The sequence below is a fragment of the Theropithecus gelada genome, chromosome 6 (genome assembly GCF_003255815.1).
Source record: "Theropithecus gelada isolate Dixy chromosome 6, Tgel_1.0, whole genome shotgun sequence".
NCBI lineage: Eukaryota > Metazoa > Chordata > Mammalia > Primates > Cercopithecidae > Theropithecus > Theropithecus gelada.
In genome coordinates this window covers 176,332,114-176,359,601 of record NC_037673.1, presented here as the reverse complement: position 1 = coordinate 176,359,601, position 27,488 = coordinate 176,332,114, and the positions used below count along the sequence as shown (strand labels likewise).

The 27,488-nt window shown below is 50.6% G+C and overlaps 1 protein-coding gene across 4 annotated transcripts in view; it reads left to right on the top strand.

The window, feature by feature from the left end:
* RASGEF1C (RasGEF domain family member 1C) overlaps nt 1-27,488 on the top strand; it is a 106,615-nt gene that overhangs the window by 74,874 nt on the left and 4,253 nt on the right. For all 4 annotated transcript variants that reach the window (XM_025388275.1, XM_025388274.1, XM_025388276.1 and 1 more), the window contains 8 exons: nt 1,804-2,004; nt 2,716-2,790; nt 12,941-13,030; nt 14,641-14,743; nt 15,223-15,302; nt 15,387-15,482; nt 19,629-19,724; nt 21,569-21,692. In XM_025388275.1, the coding sequence (XP_025244060.1) occupies nt 1,804-2,004; nt 2,716-2,790; nt 12,941-13,030; nt 14,641-14,743; nt 15,223-15,302; nt 15,387-15,482; nt 19,629-19,724; nt 21,569-21,692 (865 nt within the window). The remainder of the gene's footprint in view (nt 1-1,803; nt 2,005-2,715; nt 2,791-12,940; nt 13,031-14,640; nt 14,744-15,222; nt 15,303-15,386; nt 15,483-19,628; nt 19,725-21,568; nt 21,693-27,488) is intronic.

The following is a 27,488-nucleotide window of genomic DNA, read 5'->3' as shown; positions in this document are numbered from 1 at the left end:
ATGAAACAGCAGGTGTAGCCACTCGTGGGACTCTGGCTGTGCCTGGGAGACAGACAGGAGGTCAGTGGAAGGGCCAGGGCCCACGGGGGACTGACCGTGCCCCCCAGGACTGGCAGTGGCTGTGCCCCACTCCTCATCTTCCCAGCACTCAGATGAAGCCCTGGGAGGCAGTGTGCTGACCAGTTTTGGACACAGCCTTCCTGACAGGGGTCGTTCCTTCCATGGGCAACAGATAGAAGAGTCGGACCTCAGCTTCCCCACTTACTGCCCAGCTAACTAGTGGGCGCCGTCTGCACCTGGCCCCTGTGCTCTGAGAGTTAGGCTTAGGGTTAAGCCACCTCCTGTCCCATTCCTCCCATCTGAGGCTCTGCCACAGCGGCCTGTGGCCACTCCACAGAGAAGCACTGCCATAGGAGTGCCAGATGACTACCAACCCTGCCACCAGAGCACAGGGCTCCAGCAGTCCTCAGGCAGCAGCAGCACCCCAGCGCCCTGTCTGAGGCTTCCCGGAGCATTTGGAGCCCCCAGACCCTCACAGCCAGCATGCAGATACCACGCCTGCCCACCGCTCACAGCAGGCTCTGTGTGTCTCAAAATTGCGTGAAGAAACACTCCCTGCAATCTCATAAGTGACCTGATGATACCAACCACCCACCCCTCGTTATTGATACCGACCGCCCGCCCCTCGTTACTGATACCGACCGCCCACCCCTCCTTATTTCCCATCACCCCTCGTTATTGATACCAACTGCCCACCCCTCGTTATTTCCCAAGGCCTCTGGGAGCACGTAGCCTGTCCAGTCAATGCTCGCCATCGCTGGGGACCAGGCTCCCACTCCCACCACTGCCTCTGCCAGTGCCCGGGCCAGCTCGTGGCTATAGGGGATTTCATCTTACTCTGTGAATTAGACCAAAACCCTTGAGGACATGAGGACGTCTCCCTTAGCAAACCCAGCCAGTCTGATGGCACTTCCTTGGAAATAGGGGTTTCTGAGGGAAAATAATTCGGTTTTCCTTGATGGTGGGAGAGGAGGTGCCCCTTGAGGGGTGGCCATGGCCTTTCATCCCTGTACCCAGCCCATGATGTGGCCCAAAGCAAGAGCCCATGCGTCTGGGCTGGCTGGTGGGGGTGAGCACTACCTTGCACGCACTGTGTGCCCAGAGCAGGGCTGGTCTCTCACATTACAGAGGCGGCAGCACAGACCTTGCAGCCCTGTGGAGCTATTATTCTAGTGTGGGAGGAAATGAACCGAACTGTCTCGACAGTGGTCCTATAAAAGGAGTCGCACAGGGTGACCTGGACGAATACTGCTGGGAGCAGAGGCCAGGACAGCACAGCTGGTCGGGGAAGGCCGAGCTGGACCTGGGAGATAACAGAGGCCCCATTAAAGCCAAGCCAAATGCCAGTCGTCTGCCCAGGGCAGGGCCCATGCCACGTCTCCCTCCTCTCTCCCTTTCTCTGGCTTCCTGGCTGTGCCCACCCCACTCTGCCCCACCACCCCAGACAGCTGCCCCTGGCCCCCGTCACCCTCCCTGACATGTGCTCCTCTTGGCTCCCACCCACATATGGGAAGCCCTGCAACCTTCACCCCAGATCCCTTGCCAGGTGGCCCCAACCTGGCCAGGATTGGGTCCTGTTTCAGGGTAGGGGCAGGTCCTGGCCCCTGTGCTGGTACCTGGCCTTTTCTCCAGAGACCCCGAGGAAAAGACCGTCCCTTTGGAGCTCAGGAGGCTGCCTGGCTCCAGTGTTAGAGATGTAGAGATGGGTGTTCAGGCCTGAGTGCCCCTCTTTCCACCCACCAGGCATACCGGAAGAGGATGCATCAGCTCCTACAGGCTCTTCACCAGAAGCTGGCGGCTCTGCGCCAGGGGCCGGAAGGTCTGGTGAATGCCGACAAGCCCATCTCCTACAGGACCAAGCCGCCAGCCTCCATCCACAGGGAGCTCCTTGGTGTCTGCAGCGACCCCTACACACTGGCCCAGCAGCTGACCCACGTGGAACTGGTGAGCCGGCCCAAGCCACCTTCCTCACCCCGGATTCAGCAGGACCCACACAGATACACTGGGCCCTCCTGGCTTCCCGGAGCAGCCCCACAAGCTTGTGAAGGAGGGCCCTGGCCTAGCCTGGAGCACGCACTGGGCTCCTCGTGGATGCAGAGGCCAAGGGCCCATCCCAGGGAGAGGGAGGCTGGGGCGGGTTCTTCCCTTTGAGACTGAGGGTTGATGGAGCCCTCCCTGCTCTCCAGGCACTTTTCCAGCGCACTCCCATGCGCTCGCTCATGTCTCCATCACCTGGCCAGGCAGGCCTTGTACACAGAGGAAACTAAGGCCCAGAAAGGTGAAGCGACTTGCCAATGTCACACAGCAGAAGGGACAGAGCCAGGGTTTGATTCTGGCCCAGATGCCACGCTCCTGGCCACCAGCACTCGCCCCTGCCCCGCGTGCCCCGCCCCGCAGAGGAAGCAGCACTTCAGTTACCTAGTGTGGAGCCTGGTTTCCCTGGGCTCACGCCCCGTAGCATTGCTCCCTTCCCCCATGAACCGGGCAAGGAGGGGCTGCCTCCTGCAGGGAAGGCGCGGAGCTCTGTGACAACCTGAAACAGGGTCTCCAGCCCCAGTGTGGAGGACTAGGGGCAGGGGCACCAGGGCAGGGCCCCCGGTCGGCACCCCCTCCCCATACCTTCCCTCCTGTACCCACTCTGCCCCTTCCCTGCAGGAGCGGCTGCGGCACATCGGGCCGGAAGAGTTTGTCCAGGCCTTTGTGAACAAGGACCCTCTGGCCAGCACAAAGGTAGGAGGCGCTGACGGGCTGTCCCCCAAGTGACCCGCACCGTGACTAGCCGCTCTCGGGGGAGCCCGAGAGCCTTCTCTGGGCGAGTGCTGGAGTGGCCCGGAGAGGGACCGGTGGGCTCGGAGGGGCCCTGCCCGCTCCGCCACGCCCCCCCGGCTCGGGGGCCGACCACCACGGCCGAGTCCCGGAAAGCCTGGGGCCTGAATGTACAGGACGTGGGGGTCGCCCACCCAGCGAGGGCGCAGGACTGGGCGAGGAACGGGCCATGGGCCGCGCTGCCCGGGTGGGCCAGGACCCGGGGCCGGGAGGAGGGTGGAGCCCCCTGGCGCGCTCCGGGACCCCCAGCGCCTGCCCGGTGCGTTTCGGTGGGCGCCGGTGCCCTCCAGCGGCCGCGCGAGGAAGCGCGGGTTGCTGCGCGCTGCCCGGGCTGGGTAAGGGAACTCCCGGGACGCGGTGCTCCGGACACAGCCCACGCACCGGGATTTCCATCCCGCCCTTCTGGGAGCCCAACCAGCGGGGTGCCGGTGCCTCCAACGGGCTACATCCAAGTCAGAATTGCAAACATTGTGCCTTCTGCCCTCACACCTAATAAAAGTACAAACTAAATAGGAGATTGCACTTTCACTTCTCAGATAAGCAAAGGTCACCTAGTAGGTTAGACACCTTGTGGAAGGCACTCGCCACATGGCTGCTGGGGTGAAGCTGGCGCAGCCGCTTTGGAGGGGAGATTGGCACTAGCATCAACGCTTTAAACGGACTTTCTTGACCCCAACTTTCCATACCTACGAATTTATCCCACAGATACACACCCATGTACACGGACATGCACGGACGAAGGTATTTGGGATAGACAATGTCCGTTATGGCCAAACACTGGGGGCAGATTGCCTTATCGCCCATGGGGACTGGATTACAAATTATGAAACACCTATAACTAGAATGCTGTGCAGCTACGAAAGGGAATAAGGTGGACAGAACAATCTCCAAGACCTGTCCCTCCAGGCACTGACAGAAAAGGGTAGAGGCAAGAACGGGGGCAAGAGTGCGTGACCATTTGGGTAACAAAGAAAGAGGGTAACACAAAACCATGTATGTTGCCTATGTCCGTAAGCACTCTCTAGGAATGCTGACTGCTCTGGGAATTCTGAACAGGTGTGGTGCTGGGAGGCAGGGAGAATTTTTTTTTTTTTTTTTTTTTTTTTTTTGAGACGGAGTCTCGCCCTGTCCCCGAGGCTGGAGTGCAGTGGTGCGATCTCGGCTCACTGCAACCTCTGCCTCCCGGGTTCACGCCATTCTCCTGCTTCAGCCTCCCCAATAGCTGGGACTACAGGCACCCGCCACCATGCCCAGCTAATTTTTTGTATTTTTAGTAGAGACGGGGTTTCACCGTGTTAGCCAGGATGGTCTTGATCTCCTGACCTCGTGATCCGCCTGCCTCGGCCTCCCAAAGTGCTGGGATTACAGGCCTGAGCCGCTGTGCATGGCCAAGATTCTTACAAGATTGTTTAGTTTGGGGCCATTTCCAAATATTACTGTTTTATTGTGAAATACATCAAGATGACACATGACATTTGTTTATCCACCCTACTGTAGATGGACATTTGTGTGTCCAGCTTTTTGCTGTTATAAATATTCCCACAGTGGACATTCTTAGATCCGGTCCTGGTACACACGAGTGCACACTTTCTCTAGGGTGTCCGTTCTTAAAAGGCTCAGGATCCCTTTATACTCTTAAAAATTTTTAAGGACCCCAATTAACTTTTGGTTATATAGATTATATTTATCAGTATTTATTTTAGCAATTAAGATTAACTTTTTTTTTTGAGACGGAGTCTCACTCACTCTTGTCACCCAGGCTGGAGTGCAGTGGTGCGATCTCAGCTCACTGCAACCTCCACGTCCCGGGTTCAAGTGATTCTCCTACCTCAGCTCCCCCGAGTAGCTGGGACTACAGGTGTGTGTCACCACACATGGCTAATTTTTGTATTTTTATTAGAGACAGGGTTTCGCCATGTTGACCAGGCTGGTCTCAAACTCCTGACCTCAAGTGACCCACCCACCTGGGCTTCCCAAAGTGCTGGGGTTACAGGTGTGAGCCACTGAACCTGGCCCTAAGATTAATTTTTTTTAATATTTATTCAAAAATAACAATAATTGCTGGGTGCGGTGGCTCACGCCTGTAATCCCAGCACTTTGGGAGGCTGAGGCAGGTGGATCACGAGGTCAGGAGATCGAGACCATCCTGGCTAAAACGGTGAAACCCCGTCTCTACTAAAAAAAAAAACCAAAAAATTAGCCTGGCGTGGTGGCGGCACCTGTGGTCCCAGCTACTCGGGAAGCTGAGGCAGGAGAATGGTGTCAACCCAGGAGGCGGAGCTTGCAGTGAGCCGAGATCGCACCACTACACTCCAGCCTCGGCGACAGAGCGAGACTCCATCTCAAAAAAAAAAAAAAAAAAACTATCAGCCCTTCTATTTAGGGCCAAGGAGGCCAATCGTTCCTGTTTAAACAGAATTGCCCAATTATTTTTACCTATATCTGATGGCACACAAAAAAAGTCTTCAAACTTCCACTGACATCCTTCCCACCCTCCAGAGTAGACAGAGTTCACACAATCGCATCTTAGGTCAGTCCTCAGGCTTTTAAAAATCATCTTACATTTTTAAACATAATACAACTACTCAGGTAACAAGAATACTTACAGATACCTTAGATAATTGCATGACACATTAGCCTGCTCAAAGAAACAGCAAAGATGAAAAATAATGTACAAGAATTATAGTCCCTTGTTTATAGAAACCATCCAAATAAAATATTTTCCCTAATTTCAGTTGTTCTTTAAACGACAGGTTCATTGTGTTCATTTTCAAGGAAATATCAGCCAAACACTGAAGTCTGAATTACCGTAGTATGTCTAGCAGTCCTTCTTTAGAGCAGAAACGGTACTCCAAGAGAACAGTGGCCCGTTCAGCTCACATGTGAATGAAGTGCTTTCCCTCAACCACAAGCACACTTTCTGTATGCAACAGAGGAGCTTCGTGTGCACAAAGCGTTATGTCACATAGAATATGGAAAATCTCAAAAATCTAGACTGAATAAAAGTTAAAAGTTTTACCTCATTTAGGACATTCTTAAGTCACACTCCCTTTTTTCTTCTACTGAACAATTTTCCCCACCATTGCTTTTGCACCATCAGTGCAAATTTCAACACAGTGGAAAAGGCAGTAACATTGTGTTATTATAAAAATAGCCTTGCCTGTGGACCCCCTGAAAGGGTCCCAAGGACCCCCTGGAATCCAGGGACAACAGGCTGGGGACTGTTGCTCCTGGGAAGAGGAATTGCTGGGTCGCAGGGTCAGGATGTGCGCGGCCTCACCAGGTAACGCCAGGCGAGGCTGGGCATCGCCACCCCCAGTGGGAAGTTGTCACACACCCTCATCAGCACTTGAAGTTGTCAGGCTTTAATTTCTGTCAGACTGTTCAATGGAGCATCTTTTGGACATTCTTGTTTCCTTCTCTATAAAATGCCTATCTCTGACTTTTGCCCAGTTTTCAATTGGTGGTTTGTCATCCTCTAAGGGTTTTTAAGAATGTGTCGGTTTTGTTTTATTTTAAATCTGTACTAGATGATGATCCTATGTCAGTTAAATGTGCTGCACATTTTCCTCTAGTTGTTTGCTTTGCTTTTCATCCTCATTGTGATGTCTTTCGATGAACAGGTGTTCTTAAGCTTCACCTAGTAAAATTTACTAAACTTTTCCTTCATTTATTTATTTTTTTTGGATGGGGGTGAGGGGTTAAGAAATCCTTCCCTACACCCCACTCAGGTCATAAAGATAGTCTCCTATGTTTCCTGTGGAAGTTTTGAAGTTTTGTCCTTCACACTTTGATCTGAAATTCATTTTGTGTATATGGCTTAAGTTGAGATTCATTTTTATTTTTTTCCAGACAAATAACCAATTGTTTCTGCAACACGATTACATATTCCTTTACCCTCCAACGTGCTCTGACACGTCACTCTCATATGTCAGCTGTCCATATACGTGTAGGTCTGTTCCTGGACGTTCTGCTCCATCGGTCTGTTTCTCTATCTCTGTGTCAAGACACTTTGCTTTAATTACTACAGTTTCATAATAAGTCTTGATGGTTGCTGAGGCAAATCCCCTGGTTCTTCTTTAGGAGTGTGGCTTGGCTATTCTTGGCCCTTTCATTTTCTATTCAAGTTTTAGAGTTATTTGTCAATTTCTATGAAAAGTCCTATAGAGATTTTGTTAGAATAGATTAAATATGGATCAATTTGGGAAAAATTTGCATTTTCATGAAGGAATTTGTTTTTCATTACATTTGAGTCTGCCAATCCATAAAAATGGTCTGTCCCTCCGTTCACTTAGGTCTGCCCTATCGTATCTTTCTAATGTCTAGTAATTTTCTCCATCCGAGAGTCTTGTACAGATTTTGTTAGGTTTATTTCCTTAGGTACCTTTGCATATTTTTACTATTATGTATAAAATGATCTATGTGCATAGATTATTTTAAAATGTGTTTTCAGATTTCTGAATGTTTGAAAAGAATGCACATTCTTAAATAAATGAGCACAGAGGCCAGGCGCAGTGACTCACGCCTGTAATCCCAGCACTTTGGGAGGCTGGGGCGGGCGGATCACGAGGTCAGGAGATCAAGACTATCCTGGCTAACACGGTGAAACCCCGTCTCTACTAAAAATACAAAAAATCAGCCGGGCGTGGTGGCGGCGCCTGTAGTCCCAGCTACTCGGGAGGCTGAGGCAGGAGAATGGCGTGAACCCGGGAGGCAGAGCTTGCAGTGAGCTGAGATTCGGCCACTGCACTCCAGCCTGGGCGACAGAGCGAGACTCCGTCTCCAAAAAAAAAAAAAAAAAAAAAAAGAGCAAAAAGAGCACAGGACTCCTTAGTTTTCCATTACCTCAAGTGTGTATTTATCATATGTCCTGTCTGCTTATTGCTGGTTTAATGAATATAATTTACTTTTGTATATCAAGTTTAAATTTGACAACATTGTACATTCTTATTAATTCTAATAATTTGTATTATTTGGGGTTTTTCATGTAGACAAGTACATCTGAGAATAATGACAGTTTTGTTTCCTCCTTTCCAATCCTTATTCTTTTTAGTTCTGTGGTAGTCGTAGAATAGAACCCTCCACTAATAGGTAGACAAGAGTGATGGATAGACTTTAATCTATCATTTTAAATCTCTGAAATGTTGAGATGGTTTGTTATTGCAGAGTAACACTGCCCAATCTAACTTTTTTGTTTTTTTTGTTTTGTTTTGTTTTTTTGTTTTGTTTTGTTTTTTTGTTTTGTTTTGTTTTGCTTTTTCTTGAGACAGAGTTTCACTCTTGTTGCCCAGGCTGGAGGGCAATGGCGCGATCCCAGTTCACTGCAACCTCCACCTCCCAGGTTCAAGCAATTCTCCTGATTCAGCCTCCCGAGTGACTGGGATTACAGGCACGCGCCACCACGCCCAGCTAATTTTGTATTTTTAGTAGAGACGAGGTTTCTCCATGTTGGTCAGGCTGGTCTCGAACTCCTGACTTCAGGTGATTCGCCCGCCTTGGCCTCCCAAAGTGCTGGGATTACAGGCATGAGCCACCACGCCCGGCCTGACTAACTTATTGTGCTAACTTGCACCTCTGGTACAATGTCAAATAGAAGGATTGATAGCTGGCATCCTTGTTTTGTCCTGATTTTCAAAGGAATGTTTTTAACGTGTCCCAGTAGAGTATGATGTTTGCTACAGGATTTCTTTAGAAGTCTATTATCAGCTTAAGGAAGTATCCTGTTCCTTCCTAGTTTTCTGAGAATTCTTATCATGAATGGTTGTTAAATTTCATTTTTTTTTTTCCTGGACCTGTTACTCACATATTCTCTTCTCCTTTAAACTGCTAGCTGATTATTTATGTTAGTTTTTAAAATAAAAACTAATATAAATCTTTTGTTTGTCTGTTTGTTGTGGGTTTTGTTGTTGTTGTTGTTGTTTTTGAGATAGAGTCTTGCTCTTTTGCCCAGGCTAGAGTATAGTGATGTGAACACAGCTCACTGCGGCCTCAACCTCCTGGACTCAAGTGATCCTCCTGCCTCAGCCCCCCAAGTAGCTGGGACTACAGGCACACGCCTCCATACCTGGCTAATTTTTGTATTTTTTGTGGAGACGGGGTTTCATCGTGTTTACCTGGACTGGTCTAGAACTCCTGAGCTCAAGAGATCTGCTTGCATTGGCCTCCCAAAGTGCTAGGAGTACAGGTGTGAGCCACCTCACCTGGCCTAGTTTTTCACTGCTGTTGTTGTTGTAGTTTGAGATGGAGTTTCGCATTTGTTGCCCAGGCTGGAGTGCAATAGCACGATCTCAGCTCACTACAATGTCTGCCTCCTGAATTCAAGAGATTCTCCTGCCTCAGCCTCCCAAGTAGCTAGGATTACAGGCGCCCACCACCACGCTCAGCTATTTTTGTATTTTTAGTAGAGACAGGGTTTCACCATGTTGGTCAGGCTGTTCTCGAACTCCTGACCTCAAGTGATCCACCCTCCTCGGCCTCCCAAAGTGCTGGGATTACAGGCGTGAGCCACTGCGCCAGGCTGTTTTTTAATCAATGTTGAATCAACTTTGCATTTCTGAGATAAACAAAACTGGGATAAATGAAATCGTTATCTTTTTCACATATCCCTGGATTTGGTTTGCTAATGTTTTGTTTAGGATTTCTACAATGTGAGACTGAACGGTTATTTCCCTTTCTGACACTGTTCTTGTGTAGTCTTTGTTTCTCTTACGCTGTTCTCTATTCTTCCTGACAGACTGGAGTTACTTGTTCTTGGAGCATTTTGTAGAATTAGCCGATGGAACCATCTAGGCCTGGTATTTTCTTTGAGGGATGACTTTCTTGTACTGATTCAAGGTTATTCTTGTTTGTTTCTTTGTTTATTCTTGTTATTGATTTAATGGTTATAGAACTATTTAGGTTTTCCGTCTCTTCTTTAGTCTGTTTTGTAATTTATATTTTTCTAGGAATTCGGCCATTTCCCCTAAGTTTCCAAATTTATAGACATAAAGTTATTTGTAATATTCTCTAGGTATCTTTTTAATTTCTTCACATCCACATTGATTCATCTCTAGTATTTTGATTATTTACATCTCTCTTTGTTTCTTTATCAGTCTTATAAAAGGTTCATCAATTTTGTTAATGTTTTCAAATAAAAATCTTTTTACTTTGTTGATTCTGTAGATTGTAGTTTTTTTTACTATTTCATTTCTTTCTTCTCTACTCTTTATTATTTCCTTCCATCTACTTTCTTTGGATTTATATTGTTTTTCTAGTTGCTTATGTTGGATGTTCAGCTTGTTTTTATCCTTCTTTTCTAATAAAAGCATGCAGGATGATTTCTGTTAACATAAATTTTTATTTACAGACCCCCAAGTTTTATTTTTTAACATTTTCATTATCATTCTAATTCCATTATGATTTCATCTTTGAACCATAGATTATTTTAAAATTTTTTTTTAAGTTTCTTTACATTTGAAAAGAATGCATATTCTCAAGGAATTAAGTTCAAGTTTCCTTATTTGTTTATTACTTCAAATTGTGTTGTTCAGATTCATATTCATCCTGGGTTTCGTTTGGTTGTTCTTTTTCTATCTCCCTAACCTATTAATTACTGTCATGTGTGTTAAAATCTTCCATGTGACTGTAAGAACTTCACCTTTCTGATTATTGTTGCCTCTATATATTGAACCTATGTTACTAGCTGCAATCAAGTTTAGACTTGTGACATATCCCTGATGAGCTGAACCTTTTATCATTACACAATTACTCTCTCATTTCTCCTAAAGCTTTTTGCCTTAGGATCTTTTTTGTTGCCTTAAAGTCTATTTTGTTCAATATTAATATAGCTATATAATATTTATCAGATATATATTCTTCTTTTTTTAACTTATATGCTTGTGTTTGGAGTTGTATCTCTTGAAAGTGGCAAGCAGCTGCATGTTTTAATTAGTGTTGTAATCACTAATCCTTAAGAATTTGTTCTTGCTATCTTCTGTTGTACTATATAGTTATCTTCCTTATCTGTTCACTTTTCCTCCTTTCTTTGCTTCTTTTGAATGAATAGGTCTCCCATTCCATCTTCCCCTCTATTTATTGAAAGTTACTGCTGGGCGCGGTGGCTCAGGCCTGTAATCCCAGCACTTTGGGAGGCCGAGACGGGCGGATCATGAGGTCAGGAGATCGAGACCATCCTGGCAAACATGATGAAACCCCGTCTCTACTAAAAAATACAAAAAACTAGCCGGGCGAGGTGGCGGCGCCTGTAGTCCCAGCTACTCGGGAGGCTGAGGCAGGAGAATGGCGTGAACCCGGGAGGTGGAGCTTGCAGTGAGCTGAGATCCGGCTACTGCACTCCAGCCTGGGCAACAGAGCGAGACTCCATCTCAAAAAAAAAAAAAAACAAAAAAGTTATCCTGGCAATTTTTTGGGTTTTTTTGTTTTTTGTTTTTGTTTTTTTGAGATGAAGTTTTGCTCTTGTTGCCCAGGCTGGAGTGCAATGGCATGATCTCGGCTCACTGCAACCTCTGCCGCCAGGTTCAAGCGATCATCCTGCCTCAGCCTCCTGAGTAGCTGGGATTACAGGCACCTGCCACCACACCCACCTAATTTTTGTGTATTTAGTAGAAACGGGGTTTCATCATGTTGACCAGGCTGGTCCTGAACTCCTAACCTCAGGTGATCCACTCGCCTTGGCCTCCCAAAGTGCTGGGATTACAGGCGAGAGCCACCACGCTTGGCCTACCCTGGCAGTTTTAACAAACACATTTATGTTAAGTTTCATCTTTTAAATGCTGGTGTATTATACAGTGGAAAGTTCTATATCCATTTAAAAATTTTGTTTCCAAAGGATATGTTATGGCACAGGGAAAGGTTTGCATAGCAAAGTACGGGAATATGTATGGTTATGATAGATGCATGCATACACACAGCTGGCGCTCATTACTCCCAGCAGCTGCGTTCTATAAAGTCAAAAGCACTGAATGAGTGAGCACAGAACTGTTGCTCCCAGGGGAAATGCAAGGTTAGGTTCCCTGTGAGCCTCTCATCACAGCGTTTTTGTCAACGGATCCATATATCACCTTGTTTTATGTGTGTTTATGTTTAAAGACATTATTTAATATAAATTATTGATTAATATTGATCTCATGGCCAACAGTGCTATTTCTCATGGCTGAACGCTGCTGTTACACACAGTTTCTCTGTGAGGCACAGAGCAGCCTTTGCCTGCGTGGGAACACTAGACGGCACTTTGGCACCATGCTCGGGGGCCTTTCTCAACAGTGGAATTATCAGCGAAAAGTACAAAACTGTAAAGGACATGATAGTAGGCCAAGTCTGAGAGTGAGATGCGGGAGGACAGAGCATTGCCTCGCCTCTGCTGGAGAAGCGCACGGACACTCGTGGCTTCAATATTTGCGCCACCCCGCGCATGTGTACAGAAGACCACAAAAGTGACACAAGTTTTGGGGGTTACAAATACATTTTAGAGAGGAGGCTAATTTGCAAATACAGAATCCAGGAATAATGAGGTTCGTGTGTGTGTGTGTGTCTGTGTGTGTGTTTGTGTGTGAAGTTACATTTTAAAATGTATTTTTTTTTTTTTTTTTTTTTTTTTTTTTTTTTTTGAGACAGAGTCTGGCTCTGTCACCCAGGCTGGAGTGCAGTGGCCGGATCTCAGCTCACTGCAAGCTCTGCCTCCCGGGTTCCCGCCATTCTCCTGCCTCAGCCTCCCGAGTAGCTGGGACTACAGGCGCCCGTCACCTCGCCCGGCTAGTTTTTTGTATTTTTAGTAGAGACGGGGTTTCACCGTGTTAGCCAGGATGGTCTCGATCTCCTGACCTCGTGATCCGCCCGTCTCGGCCTCCCAAAGTGCTGGGATTACAGGCTTGAGCCACCGCGCCCGGCTAAAATGTATTTTTAAAAGGACTAAAAGGGTACACACCAAATCTTTGGTAGTTCTGGATGGTTTGGGGGTTTTGACATTTCCCGGGTCGTCGGGACCATGAACTGACCTCATGTTCTAAAAGATGATTAACAAGAAGGCTCAGAATGTGGTCCTGCGTGTTTTTTCTAGCCCTGCTTTAGTGACAAGACCAGCCACCTAGAGGCTTACGTGAAATGGTTCAACAGACTGTGCTACCTGGTGGCAACCGAGATCTGCATGGTGAGTAGACAGCCAGGGTGGGCACCACCTGGCATAGCCCAAGGCGGCTGGAGTTGGGAGGAGCCTACTGGGGAAGGAACCGGAAGGACACCTTGAGTCCTGTTCATTTCCAAGTCCAGTGCCAGGCTGGGCACCCCTCCAGGACTCCAGGTGACACCAGCTTTCCTGCAGTGACTTTTCCCTCCAAGTAGAACCCAGGACAGATCCACCAGCCAGGCCCAGAGGGTGTTGGAGAGGGTTTGCTGAAGGAGTGAGAGACAGTCACTCGCAGCCCCAGTGGCTCTGCTCTCTCCATCTGTGCCGGCCTGCCTTGGGCAGCCTGGCCTGCAACTGGCCTTGTTTGGCTTGCTCGGGACCTAGAGGTGGACGTGATCTGACCTCTAAGCACTGGAGACACACGTAAAAGCCCATAGTTCCAGCTGCTCCTGGAAAGCACCAAAACTCAGCAGCGTGGAGCCAGACGTGCTTGTCACTGAGTCGCAGTCCCCCTGGTCACACCCACGCGTCCTCCTCCTTGCAGCAGAGGGGCCCTCCTCTGAACCCACTCTCACCTTAAGATGAAGCCCAGGGGGCCGCTCATCCCAGGGCCAGGCTGGAGGCAGCGCCGCGGCAGGCCGGGCTCTCCGGGGCAGGTGCCGAGACCGAGTATGGGGCACGTGTTCATGAGGGGTCCACACCTGCGGACGAGCATAGAGAGGAGGCAGCCCCGTGCGACGATGTGGTGACAGACACGGGTTGGCCTCTGTCCCCCACCTGGCTCAGCCCCCACCACAGGGCGGGCTGCCCTTCAAAGGACAGGGCCGGCTTTGGGTGGGCAGCTCTCTGTGGCCAAGACAGCCCCTGGAAGGGGGTTTGGTGAGACATCTCAGAGCACAACACCCCACTTCTTGGTGGCGGTAAAGACCCTTGCTGCATCTTTGGTGGGCAGGCAGCACCTACCTGTGTGGAAAGAATGCAACGCAGGCCCCGCTGGCCCAGCCCACTTCCCACCCTCGCGCCGCTGGCTGCAGGCAAGAGGGCCGAGCCCGGGTGAAGCTTGCTTGGCCTGAGCCTCCCAGGGAACCAGCTGTGGCCCACGATGGCCAGGGAAGGACATGGTGTGGTTCTGCACATCAGAGGGGTCTGAAGTCCCAAGCGCCCAACCACAAACAAGGGTTTACCAGTCACGCAGTTGTTAGATGGAGAGAGCGGAGAGGCTGCTCGAGGGACAGGTCTCAGGGTCAGCTTGTACCCCAGTGAGGGGAGAAAGCCCAGGGCTGGGGGAAGGTGGGTGGGGCTCTCTAATTTAGGGAAGGAGTTGGGTGGGAGCCGGGCCCAGAGGGAGGAGGGCGCTGGAGGGGAGCTGTGGAGCATCTCGTGAAGGTGCGTCTCACCTGCTCCAGGGCTACAGGGAGTGCCTGTGCCCCACTGGGCCCACCTAGCCCTCTATGGCATCGGGCTCTGCTGGCTCGGCCCATGAAGCGCTCTGAGACCCTGTTTCCCCTGGGCCTCAAGTGCCCCAGCTGTGCAGTGGGTTTAGAGAGGGCGAAGAGGGCCGGGTGACGGGGGCGGGCCTGGTCAGGGCAGGGTGGAGGCGTGTCACCGCTGAGGCTCTGCTGCCCTGTCCCCAGCCAGCCAAGAAGAAGCAGAGGGCCCAGGTGATTGAGTTCTTCATCGACGTGGCCCGCGAGTGCTTCAACATCGGCAACTTCAACTCCCTCATGGCCATCATCTGTGAGTGGGCCGGCTCGGGCCTGGAGTCCCCAGTGCACAGGCGCCCCCAGACGTCAGAGCGGGTGCAGCCAGGCAGGCAGAGTGCAAGCCGGGGCCCGCCTCTGAGCAGCGGGAGGGCGTGGGCTGGGCTGTCTGAAGGCCTGGGCAGTCCCATGTCCCCGCCTCAGAGGTCCTGGGGAGCCGCGCCTTTTGAGGCAAGCCCAGCCCCCTCGGGATGTTTGATGGGGGCTTGGTGGTATGTCCCCAGATGCAGAGAACGAGGGCCCAGTGCAGGTGCTCAGTACAGAATGGGACCGGCATGGTGGGAGCAGACCCACCTGACCGTGATGTCCACCAGCACCCCCTCACCCACCCACCATGTGACAGACTGAGCCCTGCAGCCCCCAGCCCTGGTCAGGGTGCAGCCCAAGGGGCTGCAGCTAAACAGAGGTCCCCCTGTCCCAGAAGCAGCCCTCTCCAACTCTCCCTCCCTCTTCTAGCTGGCATGAACATGAGCCCTGTCTCCAGGCTAAAGAAGACCTGGGCCAAAGTGAAGACGGCCAAGTTTTTCATCCTCGAGGTAAATGAGGCTGCTGGGCTGCGGAGTGCCTCCGGCCATCCCCTGGACAGAGCTGCCCACATGCCTCCCTATATCTCCTTCCAGCACCAGATGGACCCAACAGGGAATTTCTGCAACTACAGGACAGCCCTGCGAGGGGCAGCCCACCGCTCCCTGACGGCCCACAGCAGCCGAGAGAAGGTGGGTTGGGGCCAGGTTGGCCCAGCGGGGCTGCAGGGGAACCCGGGTGCTGGCTCAGAGTTCACCTGCTGCAGCTCCTGCCCCGCTGCAGCATCAGTAATAGACGAGGAGACAGCCAGGTCTCCTTGTTTGCATGCCTCCAGTGTCGGGAGCTCACCACCTCCCAAAACTTGAGGGAAGCCAGCCTCAGACAACTCTAACTGATAGGAGGTGCTTCGTGAGGGCCTGAAGCCGGGCTGCCTGGGGTCATCCTTTCTTGGGGGCCACACGAGTGAGGCCACTTCGTCTTCTGCTCACCAGTTCTTCAGAGGCCCCAGGCCCCTCCTCTCCTCTCCTGAGTCAGCGGCCCCAGACCTGCCCTGCCACACTACAGTTTCCAGGCTCCTCCCACTTAGGGCCCTTTGGTCCCTAAACAGCTCCATTTTTCAAAATTCCTTCTGTTTCAGATAAAATTGAGGTTCCAGGTACACAGGATCTTCCACCTCCCTGATTCTAAACATAATACTTTTAATTTTGTGGCCTCAGATCACATTTGCATTTTTGGCAATCACTAAACCAAGCTTTTTCCTCACCCAAACTGCCTGTTTACAGCTTGTATTCTTTTTTTTTTTTTTTTTTTTTTTTTGGAGATGGAGTCTCTCTCTGTCGCCCAGGCTGGAGTGCAGTGGTGCCATCTTGGCTCACTGCAACCTCCACCTCCTGGGTTCAAGTGATTTTCCTGCCTCAGCCTCCCAAGTACCTGGGATTACAGGCGCCTGCCACCACACCCGGCTAATTTTTGTGTTTTTAGTAGAGGCAGGGTTTCACCATATTGGCCAGGATGGTCTTGAACTCCTGACCTCAGGTGTTTTGCCTGCCTCGGCCTCCCAAAGTGCTGGGATTACATGTGTGAGCCACCACGCCCAGCCACAGCCTGTATTCTTATATACCTGCATTTGTGGGGCCTTTGCTGACCTGATCAATTTTATTTCTCCTCCAAATTCTACTCATGGCCTCTGGTACAGAGAATCATGCCCTGGTTCTGGGATTGCCGTGATCCTCTGGCTTGAAACCTGTTACCATCCTGATGATCAGAGTTGTTCATCTCTATGGAGAGGAAACTCCGAGACTCGTTGTCCCTCCGAAGGCCCGTGCCATGCAGAAACATTAGTGGAATCACGTCCCTGCTGTGGTTCGTGGATGTCTGTCTCCAGCGTGAGGGATAACAGAACTCATTGCTGTTCTTGAAATTCAGGTCCCCCTGGAATTGCACTGGAGGGATGCCAGTGGGCAGGTATGGGAAGCAAGCTGAGGTGTGCACGCTTGTGCCACCTGCCAGGCCTTCCTGGCCCTCCACCCAAGGGGCAGACACCAGCCACATGGATGGCTCTGTCCTGTCCAGCTGGCCTTTCCTGTTCAGGCTGTGAGTGTGTCAGTGACTCTGCAGAGGGGAGCAGCACCCGGGGATGTGAGACCTCAAATCCCAGGGCAGGTGGGTGGCCCGCCAGGAGCCAGAGCCCAGAAAGCCAGACAGCAGGGGCAGGAAACTCATGTCACTGAGCACCTGCCTCATTCCAGCCACTTGACCTCCACACCCCACAACTACTCTGTGGGGGCATCAGCATTGCCAGTTCCCAGATCCGCAGACTGAGTCTCAGGCAGGAGAGCTCACTAATCCCGTCACACTGCAGGTAGGTGGCAGAGCCAGGATCACACTGCAGCCTGTCTGGCTGTGAGTCTCGCGGTCTGCACACCACCAGGCTGACTCCTATTCCCAGGCATCGGGTGTGTCTGGCAGTCGCAGGGCACTGGCTACGGGCCTAGGCTGGATGCAGAATCGGTGCACAGGAGCTTGGTGCCGAGCTGGGCTGGGAGCCGTCAGCCATGGCCTGGGCACTCCGCACTGCTTCCTTCCTCTCTGTGGGACACGGGGCTGGGGGGCAGGTAGAGAGACTGGGATTTGGGTGCCTGTGCTCTGAGCCCCTTCCAGCTCTGGGTGCTGGAATGCTATGCATTGGTGCTGTAGGCAGGCAGCTTAGAGCTGTGTGTTTACTTTAACCACATTCTCCTCTCACTTCCAGAGGGAGATGGGTCATGGGCGAGGCCCACAAAAGCTGCTCTATGTGTGGAGGGGGTGGAGGGGCAGAGGGAGGGAAGGAAGGAGGAGGAGGAAGGGACACTTAGAGATTCGCTCACAGTTTCCTGGCGCCCCAGCTGAGTTGATGGGCCGGGAGATCTCGGTGGTCATAGCACTTTATGCTTCCTTCCTGTCTGTGGGCGGCTCCTGTCTGCCCCTCTCCCCATCGGTGTCATGGGGCCCACTTATCTGGGTGACCTCCAAGCCGACCTGGGCTCTAATTAAACTTCTCACGTCAGAAGCAAGAGCAGCAGATTTGCAGATACAAAGGCCTCTGTGGCTGCCGTGAGGGCAAAAGGAGACCAGGTCAGACATGGGCAGCGGCCTTGAGTGGCATGGCCATGGCAGAAGCGGTGAGAGGTGCTTGCGTATGGAACACGCCACCTCTCGAGGACCAGCTCAATGCCCCTGCCTCCAGGAAGCCCAGACCAGGCCCCGGGGGAGCTTTCTGTGTGTGCAGAGTCCCACACTCCTTAAACCCTCTCCCTGTCTTGGCGCATCTCCCTATTCCAATATAGTTCAGCTGTCCAGAACCCACCACACCAGGACTGGGGACTCAGCACCACCGAGGGAGGGCACAGACACAGACCACCCCCCCAATCCCCCCCTACCACTCATCCCGGCACGGTGAGGAAGAGGCAGGATGGGGCACTAGGGCAGAGCACCTGGGACTCAGCCCTGCTTCCGCTGCTCACTGCTGTGTGAGCTTGTGCAAGGTATTTAACCTCTCTGGGCCTCAGCTTCCTCACGTATAAAGCGGGGTCATAAGAGCCCTGCTTCATAGGACCATGCAAAGATGGAAAGTAATCCTGTGTGCAGCTCAGCAGTGAGGCACTCAGGCTTGATAAGGGCATAAGGAGCGGGCTCTTTGGGAGCAGATGGAGGCTAAACCCAGCCGGCAGCAGGATTAGCAAAGATTTGCCAGATGAGGCCTCCTCATTTTGTAGGTTATTCCCATAACTGTGTCTCCCACTGCAGTGAGGTCAGGAATGAAGAGTGGTGGGGGCCTGCACACAGCCGGCCGCCTTTCGCAGGCTGGGTCCACCAGCCTTTCTTTTCCTGCGGGCAGTGGAGCAAGAAAGGTTTTGGTCTAACAGTAAGTGCATCAAGAAAGACATAGGGGGACAAGTTGTTAATTTTTTTTTTAAAAAAAAAGGCCCCCTTGGGAGGCCGAGGCGGGCGGATCACAAGGTCAGGAGTTCGACACCAGGCTGGCCAACATGGTGAAACCCCATCTCTACTAAAAATACAAAAATTAGCCAGGCATGGTGGCAGGTGCCTGTAATCCCAGCTACTCGGGGAGGCTGAAGCAGGAGAATCACTCGAACCTGGGAGGCAGAGGTTGCAGTGAGCCAAGATCGCGCCATTGCACTCCAGCCTGGGCGACAGAGTGAGACTCCATCTCAAAAAAAAAAAAAAGGAGGCCACCAAATTTCAGAACAGTTGATGCACATCTGTTCCATATGTCTTTAACAGTGTGTGCAGCCCGGACTGCCCCTCCCGGTGCACATGAGCCTGTGGACCTTTGGATGGGGATGGAGGTAGTGGGGACCTATCAGCCCCTCCCAGAAAGCAGTGGAAGGACTATTCAAGGGTCATCGTGACTGTGCATCTCTTACCCAGCCCCAGGACAGGCAGCAGCACCACGGCACTCGACAGGGTGACGGGGGCCAGGACGGGCAGCAGCGCCACGGCGCCCAGCAGGGTGACGGGGGCCAGGACGGGCAGCAGCGCCACGGCGCCCGGCAGGGTGACGGGGGCCAGGACGGGCAGCAGCGCCACAGTGCCCGGCAGGGTGATGGGGGCCTGCTCCTTTCTTGGTGGTCCTTATTACCCTCCATGGTGCACAGGAATTCACCTCGTAACCTGTGAAGCCCCGAGGCCCTGACTAGCCCAGGAAGTCTCCCCTGCCCTCTGCACCCTGGGGTCGGGTCTGAGGTCCCTGGGGCAGCTATCTGCTGGCAAGGCTGCCCCCTGTCCTGGAGCCAGCTGTATAGAGCTGGGGCCGACCTGCCCCCTCTTTCTTCCAGATTGTCATTCCCTTCTTCAGCCTGCTCATCAAAGACATCTACTTCCTGAATGAGGGCTGTGCCAACCGCCTTCCCAATGGACACGTCAACTTTGAGGTAGGACCTCCGTGGGGACCTCCACTGAGGTAGACAGGCCAGGAAAAGTTCCCAGGGCAGGACCACTGGGCCCTGCCCTAATGGGGGACTCTGGGGCAGAATGAGCCATTGACAGCCGACCTCGGCGAGGTGATCAGGGTCCTCCCACCCTGACATCACTGCGGTGGGGATGCTGAGGCTCAGGGTCATGTCCCTCCAGGCTGGGCCTCATGGCCAGCACAGGTGAAGCAGAGTCCATCTAAGCCCTTCAGGGGCACCAGGCTGGTGAGAAAGGCAGTTCCATGGGCCCACAGTGACAACCGGCAAGGTGCTGTGACAGGGGCTGTGCCCTGGAGGTCAGGACCAGCCCAAAGGCAGAGCCCTGAGTAGCAGGAGGAAGCTATCAGGCCAAGGCCAGAGTGAACAAAAAGGAAAGAATTCTGCTCCCTCTACAGACACTCACCGCTGTCAGCTCAAGTGTCTCCTCCTCCAGGAAGCCTCCCTGGACCTCCCAGGCAGCAAAAGCCCACCTGGCAGGCCTCCCTCCATCCATCCTCGGTCACTGCACCCGAGTCCCTGAGCTCCCGAGAAGAAAGGCCAGGCTGACCGGCTCCGTATCCTGAGCTCCAAAAGGGGCCCCCCAGCACACGTGTCTCGGAGTAGCCGGGGAGCTAGGCAGACACTGAGTCAGACAGAGCATGCCAGGCAGCAGTGGGACCCCCAGTCTGCAGGAAGGAGGGGGCTCTTCTCCCACTGAGAGCCAGCCCCACCCTAGTGTTGGCCTTAGCAGTGGGTGACACAGTGAGTGTGAGGCCCCACCCAGCCTCCAACTCCAAGGAGCCGTAAGCCCTGGGCCAGTCACCAGTCACTGCTCTGTCTGAGCCTCAGTCTCTCCCTGTGTACGATGGGGCTTCAACTGTAGCCTACAGAGGGGCTGGGGTAGAGGTACAGCATGGCCCTCCATGGGCTGTGAGTGTCCCCTGCAGGTGGGAACCACAGCACATGGCCAGACCCTTGGGCCTGGAGCTGCCCTCCTCACAGATGCCCCAGCAGACGCCACATGCTGCCCACAGGCCTGGTTAGCGGGTCCGAGGCTGCCTCGCCGCTTAGGTTAGCCCAGGCTGGAGGCGACGTGGACAAGATCGGGCTTAGGCAAGACAGTGCAGGGGCCCCGGGGAACTGGGATCCTCCTCGGCAGGTGACGGCAGCCCAGAACCAGGCATGGGAACCCCTGCCTTTGCCCTTCCTGAATTGATGCTCAGAGCTGAGGCCAGGGACAGGTGAGACTACAAGGTGCTTGTGTGATGCCAGCTTTGGGGAGCAAGCGGGAGGGACTGGACCTGGCTTCCAGGGCAGATCGGGGGGTCCCTGCCATTCACAGCTGTGCACTGCTGTTTGTTTAAAGTTGGCAGCTTTTTAAAAAATGAAATACATGTGTTTACGTTTTACTTAAATAAAATCATACTTAAATGAATTACTTAAGTCTTACTTAAATATACTTATTTAAATATATTTGCATAATTCCATAAATCAACAAACATGTATCACTTGCCATACATAGAGGATAACAACAAAAATAAATATGATGACATAAAACTGTGTCTACTCTTGCTCCATGCAGGCTGCAGGCCCGGGCTGCCCTCGCCCTCATTTATTGCCCCCCTGCTCCTCCTCAGACTCCTAAAGTCACTGAGGGTTGAGTGAGTCTCTCCCAGGACCAGCCCCTCCGCGTTCTGGGGACCTCCAGGCTCTGGAGTTGCCTCCATTCTGTGTCTCTGTGACTCTGGCAGAGACCAGCCCCTCCGCGTTCTGGGGACCTCCAGGCTCTGGAGCGCCTCCATTCTGTGTCTCTGTGACTCTGGCAGAAATTCCTGGAGCTGGCCAAGCAGGTGGGCGAGTTCATCACCTGGAAACAAGTGGAGTGTCCGTTCGAGCAAGACCCCAGCATCACCCACTACCTGTCCACCGCCCCCGTCTTCAGTGAGGATGGTGAGTGAGTCCTGCAGCCCTCCTGCCTGCTGGGCCACGGGACCCTGGGGTAGCCTCTCAGTCGCCATTCAGGACCCCTGCTCTGAGTAGGTTAGGGAGGCACCCTGCCCACCTGGGCTGGCTCCAGGAGGGAACAAGGAGGGCTCCATCCCCCCAGCTGGCCCATTGCCACTCCAGGAGCACAGGATGGGCCTGAGGAGGTCCAGGCTGGGACCTCAAGGACCCCCGGGGCAAGGCTTCTCCCCAGACACAGTTTGGACACCTTTGGAATTGTAAATCAGAACCATCTACCAGTCTGAATCACTTTCCTCAGTAAAGTGGGGGTGATGATAAGAATCACCCTCAGCCAGGCGCAGTGGTTCATGCCTATAATCCTAGCACTTTGGGAGGCCAAGGCGGGCAGATCACAAGGTCAGGAGTTCAAGACCAGCCTGACCAACATGGTGAAACCCCCTCTCTACTAAAAATATAAAAATTAGCTGGGCGTGGTGGCACCTGCCCGTAGTCCCAGCTCCTCAGGAGGCTGAGGCAGGAGAATCACTTGAACCCAGGGGCAGAAGTTGCAGTGAGCCAAGATCGTGCCACTACTGCACTCCAGCCTGGGCGACAGAGCGAGAATTCATCTCAAAAAAAAAAAAAAAAAAAAGGAATCACCCTCCCAGAGCTTACGTGGGGAGTGCCAAGCACGGCACTGACTGTGTAGGCATGTACGTGTGTCCTGGTGTAATAAACACACGCGCGAGATGAGGCCTCTTTGCTCCAGAGTGCCATTCATTTCTGTCCTCTCCACTAAATAAGCATTTCCATGTGATCATTTGTCAGATGTAAGTTTGCTTGCAAGTGTGCTAAGGGGGCAGGTCCCAGGGCCCTGCTTTCAGGAAGCAGAAGTGGTAGAGAAGCAAGTGGCCCTGTGTGCTTGAGCTGGGGTGGCATGGCCCCGTGGCCAGCCACATCACCCTGAGAGGGCCTGCTCCGGACACAGAAGACCTGGCTCCTCATCACCGCACGCAGGGCACAGAGGGACCCTCACTTAGGCTCAGGGAGCACTTTCACTTTCTGAAAAAAAGAATAGGGGAGAAGGATCTTTTAATGATTTTGCTTTTGAATACTTTCAACTTTGCCATTTTATTGTTTATATTTTGAAGCTGGGAACTTTTTGGAGGGGGTTTCACCCGTATCTGTAGCCACCTCCCGCCACTTCCACTAAGAAGCTCAGCAGCTGATGAATAAACCAGTCTGAGCTGCTCCCACCACAGTGAGCTGTGCCATGAGCAGGTCTCATCGTCTCTAAGGCTCCCCTGCAGCATCTGGAAAGGGGGGTGATGTGAGAACCTGCTCCCCAGGGCCATGGTGAGAATGCCTTGAGTTGCCCAGGCAAAGCCCATACAACTACACTCAATCCACACTAGTGTATTAGTTTCCTGTTGGTGCTGTCACAAATCACAAACTTGGTGACTCAAAGCAACACAAATTTATCCTTATAGACTTCTGGAGATCAGAGGGCTGAAATTAGTTTCTTTGGGCTAAAATCAAGGTGTCAGCAGGGCTGGTTTCTTCTGGACCAGATGCTACTATCATAGAGAGTAGCATCTATTTCCTGGCCTTTTTCAACTTCTCATGGCCGCCTGTATTCCTTGGCTGTGGCTCTTTCCTTCATCTTCAAAGTGCATCACTCCAATCTCTGCTTCTATCATCACATCATCTTCTCTCCACCATAGTCAAATCTCCCTTTGCCATCCTCTTATAAGGACACCTGTGACTGCATTTAGGGCCCTCACATATAATCCAAGATACTCTCCCCATCTCCAGATCCTTCATTTAATCATGTCTGCAAGGTTCCTTTTTGCCTTAATATTTAAAAAATAAATGAATATATATATATTGAGCCACCGCGCCCGGCCTATATTTTTTAAATATTAAAAGCACTGAGAGAGAAATGACACTTTACCCATAGGGGAAAAACAGTTTGAATCATGTCAAATTTCTCATCAGAAACCAAGAGGCCAGAAGACAGGGGCATATTTTTCAATTGCCAAAAATAAAGAACTGTCAAGACAGAATCCTATATACAGTGAAAACATCCTTCAGGAATTAACTATAGATAAATCAAAATAGAATTCTAAAAGCTGTTCAGGTAAACCACAGGAAGACAAGAAAAATAAAACAGAGAACAAAACACAGAACAAAAAGAAAACAAAAAAATAAACAAAAAGGCAGACTTAAGTCCTAACATATTGATAATTACATTAAATGTAAATGGTCTAAATACACCAAGTAAAAGAAATTGACAAAGTCGATCTTTTTAAATGATCCAACGATATGCTATCTACAAGAAACTCACTTCAATATAATGATAGAGACATTTTAATAATTAAAGAGAAGAAAAGGGCCGGGCGCGGTGGCTCACGCCTGTAATCCCAGCACTTTGGGAGGCCAAGGCGGGTGGATCACGAGGTCAGGAGATCGAGACCATCCTGGCTAACATGGTGAAACCCAGTCTCTACTAAAATTACAAAAAATTAGCCGGGCGTGGTGGCAGGTGCCATAGTCCTAGCTACTCGGGAGGCTGAGGCAGGAGAATGGCATGAACCCGGGAGGCGGAGCTTACAGTGAGCCGAGATCACGCCACCGCACTCCAGCCTGGGCAATAGAGCGAGACTCTATCCCAAAAAAAAAAAGAAGAAGAAGGCCGGGCGCGGTGGCTCAAGCCTGTAATCCCAGCACTTTGGGAGGCCGAGACGGGCGGATCACAAGGTCAGGAGATCGAGACCATCCTGGCTAACACGGCGAAACCCCGTCTCTACTAAAAACACAAAAAATTAGCCGGGCGAGGTGGCGGCGCCTGTGGTCCCAGCTACTCGGGAGGCTGAGGCAGGAGAATAGCGTGAACCCAGGAGGCGGAGCTTGCAGTGAGCTGAGATCTGGCCACTGCACTCCAGCCTGGGCAACAGAGCGAGACTCCGTCTCAAAAAAAAAAAAAAAAAAAGAAGAAGAAAAGATATAGCATGCTAATATTAATTAGAGGAAAGCAAGAATAGCAATATTAATTTCAGATAAACTACACCTTAGAAGAAAGAAAATTATTACCAGAAACAAAGAAAGACATTATATATTAATAATAGGGTCAGTCCCCCAGGACATAGCAATCCTAACTATGTATCCACCAAACATCAGGGCTGCAAAATTCATTAAGCAAAAGCTGATGAAACTGAAAGGAGAAATAAGTAATCTACAATTACAATTGAAGATGTCAACACCCTTCTCTCAACAATTGATAGAACAACTAGACAGAAAATCAGCAAAGACAAAGAACTCAACAATATCATCAAACAACAGGATCTAATCAACATTTACAGAACACTCCATACAAGTGCAGTAGAACACACATTTTTTAAAATTGCCCCCAGAATATAGACCAAGATATACCATATCCTGAGCCATAAAACAAGCTGAAACAAATTTGAAGTAATTGAAATCATAACACACTGTGTTCTTCAGCCACAGTGGGATTAAATTATACATCAGGAGCTTGAGACAATAGAAAACTCTTCAAACATTTAGAAATTAAATGACACACTTGTAAATAATCCATGGGTCAAAGAGGCTCATTGGAAATTAAAAAAATAATTGGGCTGGGCACGGTGGCTCAAGCCTGTAATCCCAGCACTTTGGGAGGCCGAGACGGGCGGATCACAAGGTCAGGAGATCGAGATCATCCTGGCTAACACAGTGAAACCCCATCTCTACTAAAAAAACGCAAAAAACTAGCCAGGCGAGGTGGCGGGCGCCTATAGTCCCAGCTACTCAGGAGGCTGAGGCAGGAGAGTGGCGGGAACCCGGGAGGCAGAGCTTGCAGTGAGCTAAGATCCGGCCACTGCACTCCAGCCTGGGCGACAGAGCGAGACTCCATCTCATAAATAAATAAATAAATAAATAAATAATTGAACTGACTGAAAATATAATCAAATTTGTGGGACAGCTAAAGCAGGACTGAGAGGAAATTTTATAGCACCAAATGCATATATTAGAAAAAAGGGAAAGTTTCAAATCAATAATGTAAGTTCCTACATCAAGACTCTAGAAAAAGAGGAGCAAAATAAACTCAAAGCCAGCAGAAGGAAGGAAATAAGAGCAGAAATCAATGAAACCGTAAGCAGAAAAACAATAAAGTTAATCAAAGGGCTGGTTCTTTGAAAAGAACAATAAAATTGATGCCATCTAGCAAAGAACCTCTTACAAAGAAAAGGAAAAGACACAAATTACTAATACAGTAGTGCCCCCTTATCTGTAGTTACCCTCAGTCAACCATGGTCTGAACATATTACATGGAAAGTTCCAGAAATAAACAATTCGTAAGTTTTGAATTGTGCACCATTCTGAGTAGTGTGATGAAATCATACGTCATCCCACCCTGTTCCTCCTGGGACATGAATCATCCCTTTGTCCAACATTTGTGCTGTATTTATGCTGCCCGTTAGTCACTTAGTAGCCGCCATCTCAGTTATCAGATCGACTGTCAGTGTCACTGTGCTTGTGTTCAGGTAACCCTTATTTTACTCTTTTTTTTTTTTTTTTTTTTTTTGAGACAGAGTCTTGCTCTGTTACCCAGGCTGGAGTGTAGTGGCACGATCTCAGCTCACTGCAGCCTCTGCCTCCTGGTTCAAGTGATTCTCCTCCCTCAGCCACCCAAGTAGCTGGGATTACAGGCGTGAGCCACCATGCCCAGTTAATTTTTGTATTTTTAGTAGAGACGGGGTTTCACCATATTGGCCAGGCTGGTCTCAAACTCCTGACCTCAAGTAATCCACCAACCTCAGCCTCCCAAAGTGCTGGGATTACAAGCGTGAGCCACCACACGCAGCCTATTTTACTTCTTAATGCCCCAAAGTACCTGAGTAGTGATGCAGGCAATTCAGATATGGCAAATGGAAGCTGTAAAGTGCCTCCTTTAAATGATGAGGTGAAGGTTCTCAAATTAAGGGAAAAAAAATGTATGCTGAGATTACTAAGCTCTACAGTAAGAACAAACTCATCCATGAAACTGTGAAGAAAGAAAAATAAATTCTTGCTAGTTTTGCCGTTGCATCTCAAACTGCAAAAGTGCCTGATGGTGCTTAGTTAAGATGGAAAAGGGGTCCAAGGCAAGTATGTATAGGATTCCGTACTATCTACAGTTTCAGGCAGCCACTAGGGGACTTAGAATGTATCCCCCACAGATAATAGGGGACTACTGTACCAGGAGTAAAACAGGGTATCACTAACGACTACAGACATTGAAAAGATAATAAGAGAATACGACAAACAACTCCACACACATGAATTTGACAATTTAAATGAAATGGACTAATTCCTCAAAAAACACAAATTACCACAACTTGACATAAAATCGATAATTTGAATAGCCCTATAACTATAAAATAAATTGAATTTATAATTTTAAAACTCCCAAAAATGAAGTCTCCAGGCTCAAATGGTTACACTGGAGACTTCTACCAAACGCTTAAAGAATTAACAGGCCGGGCGCGGTGGCTCAAGCCTGTAATCCCAGCACTTTGGGAGGCCGAGGCGGGTGGATCACGAGGTCAGGAGATCGAGACCATCCCTGGCTAACATGGTGAAACCCCGTCTCTACTAAAAATACAAAAACTTAGCCGGGCGAGGTGGCGGGTGCCTGTAGTCCCAGCTACTCGGAGGCTGAGGCAGGAGAATGGTGTGAACCCAGGAGGCGGAGCTTGCAGTGAGCTGAGATCCGGCCACTGCACTCCAGCCCGGGTGACAGAGCGAGACTCCGTCTCA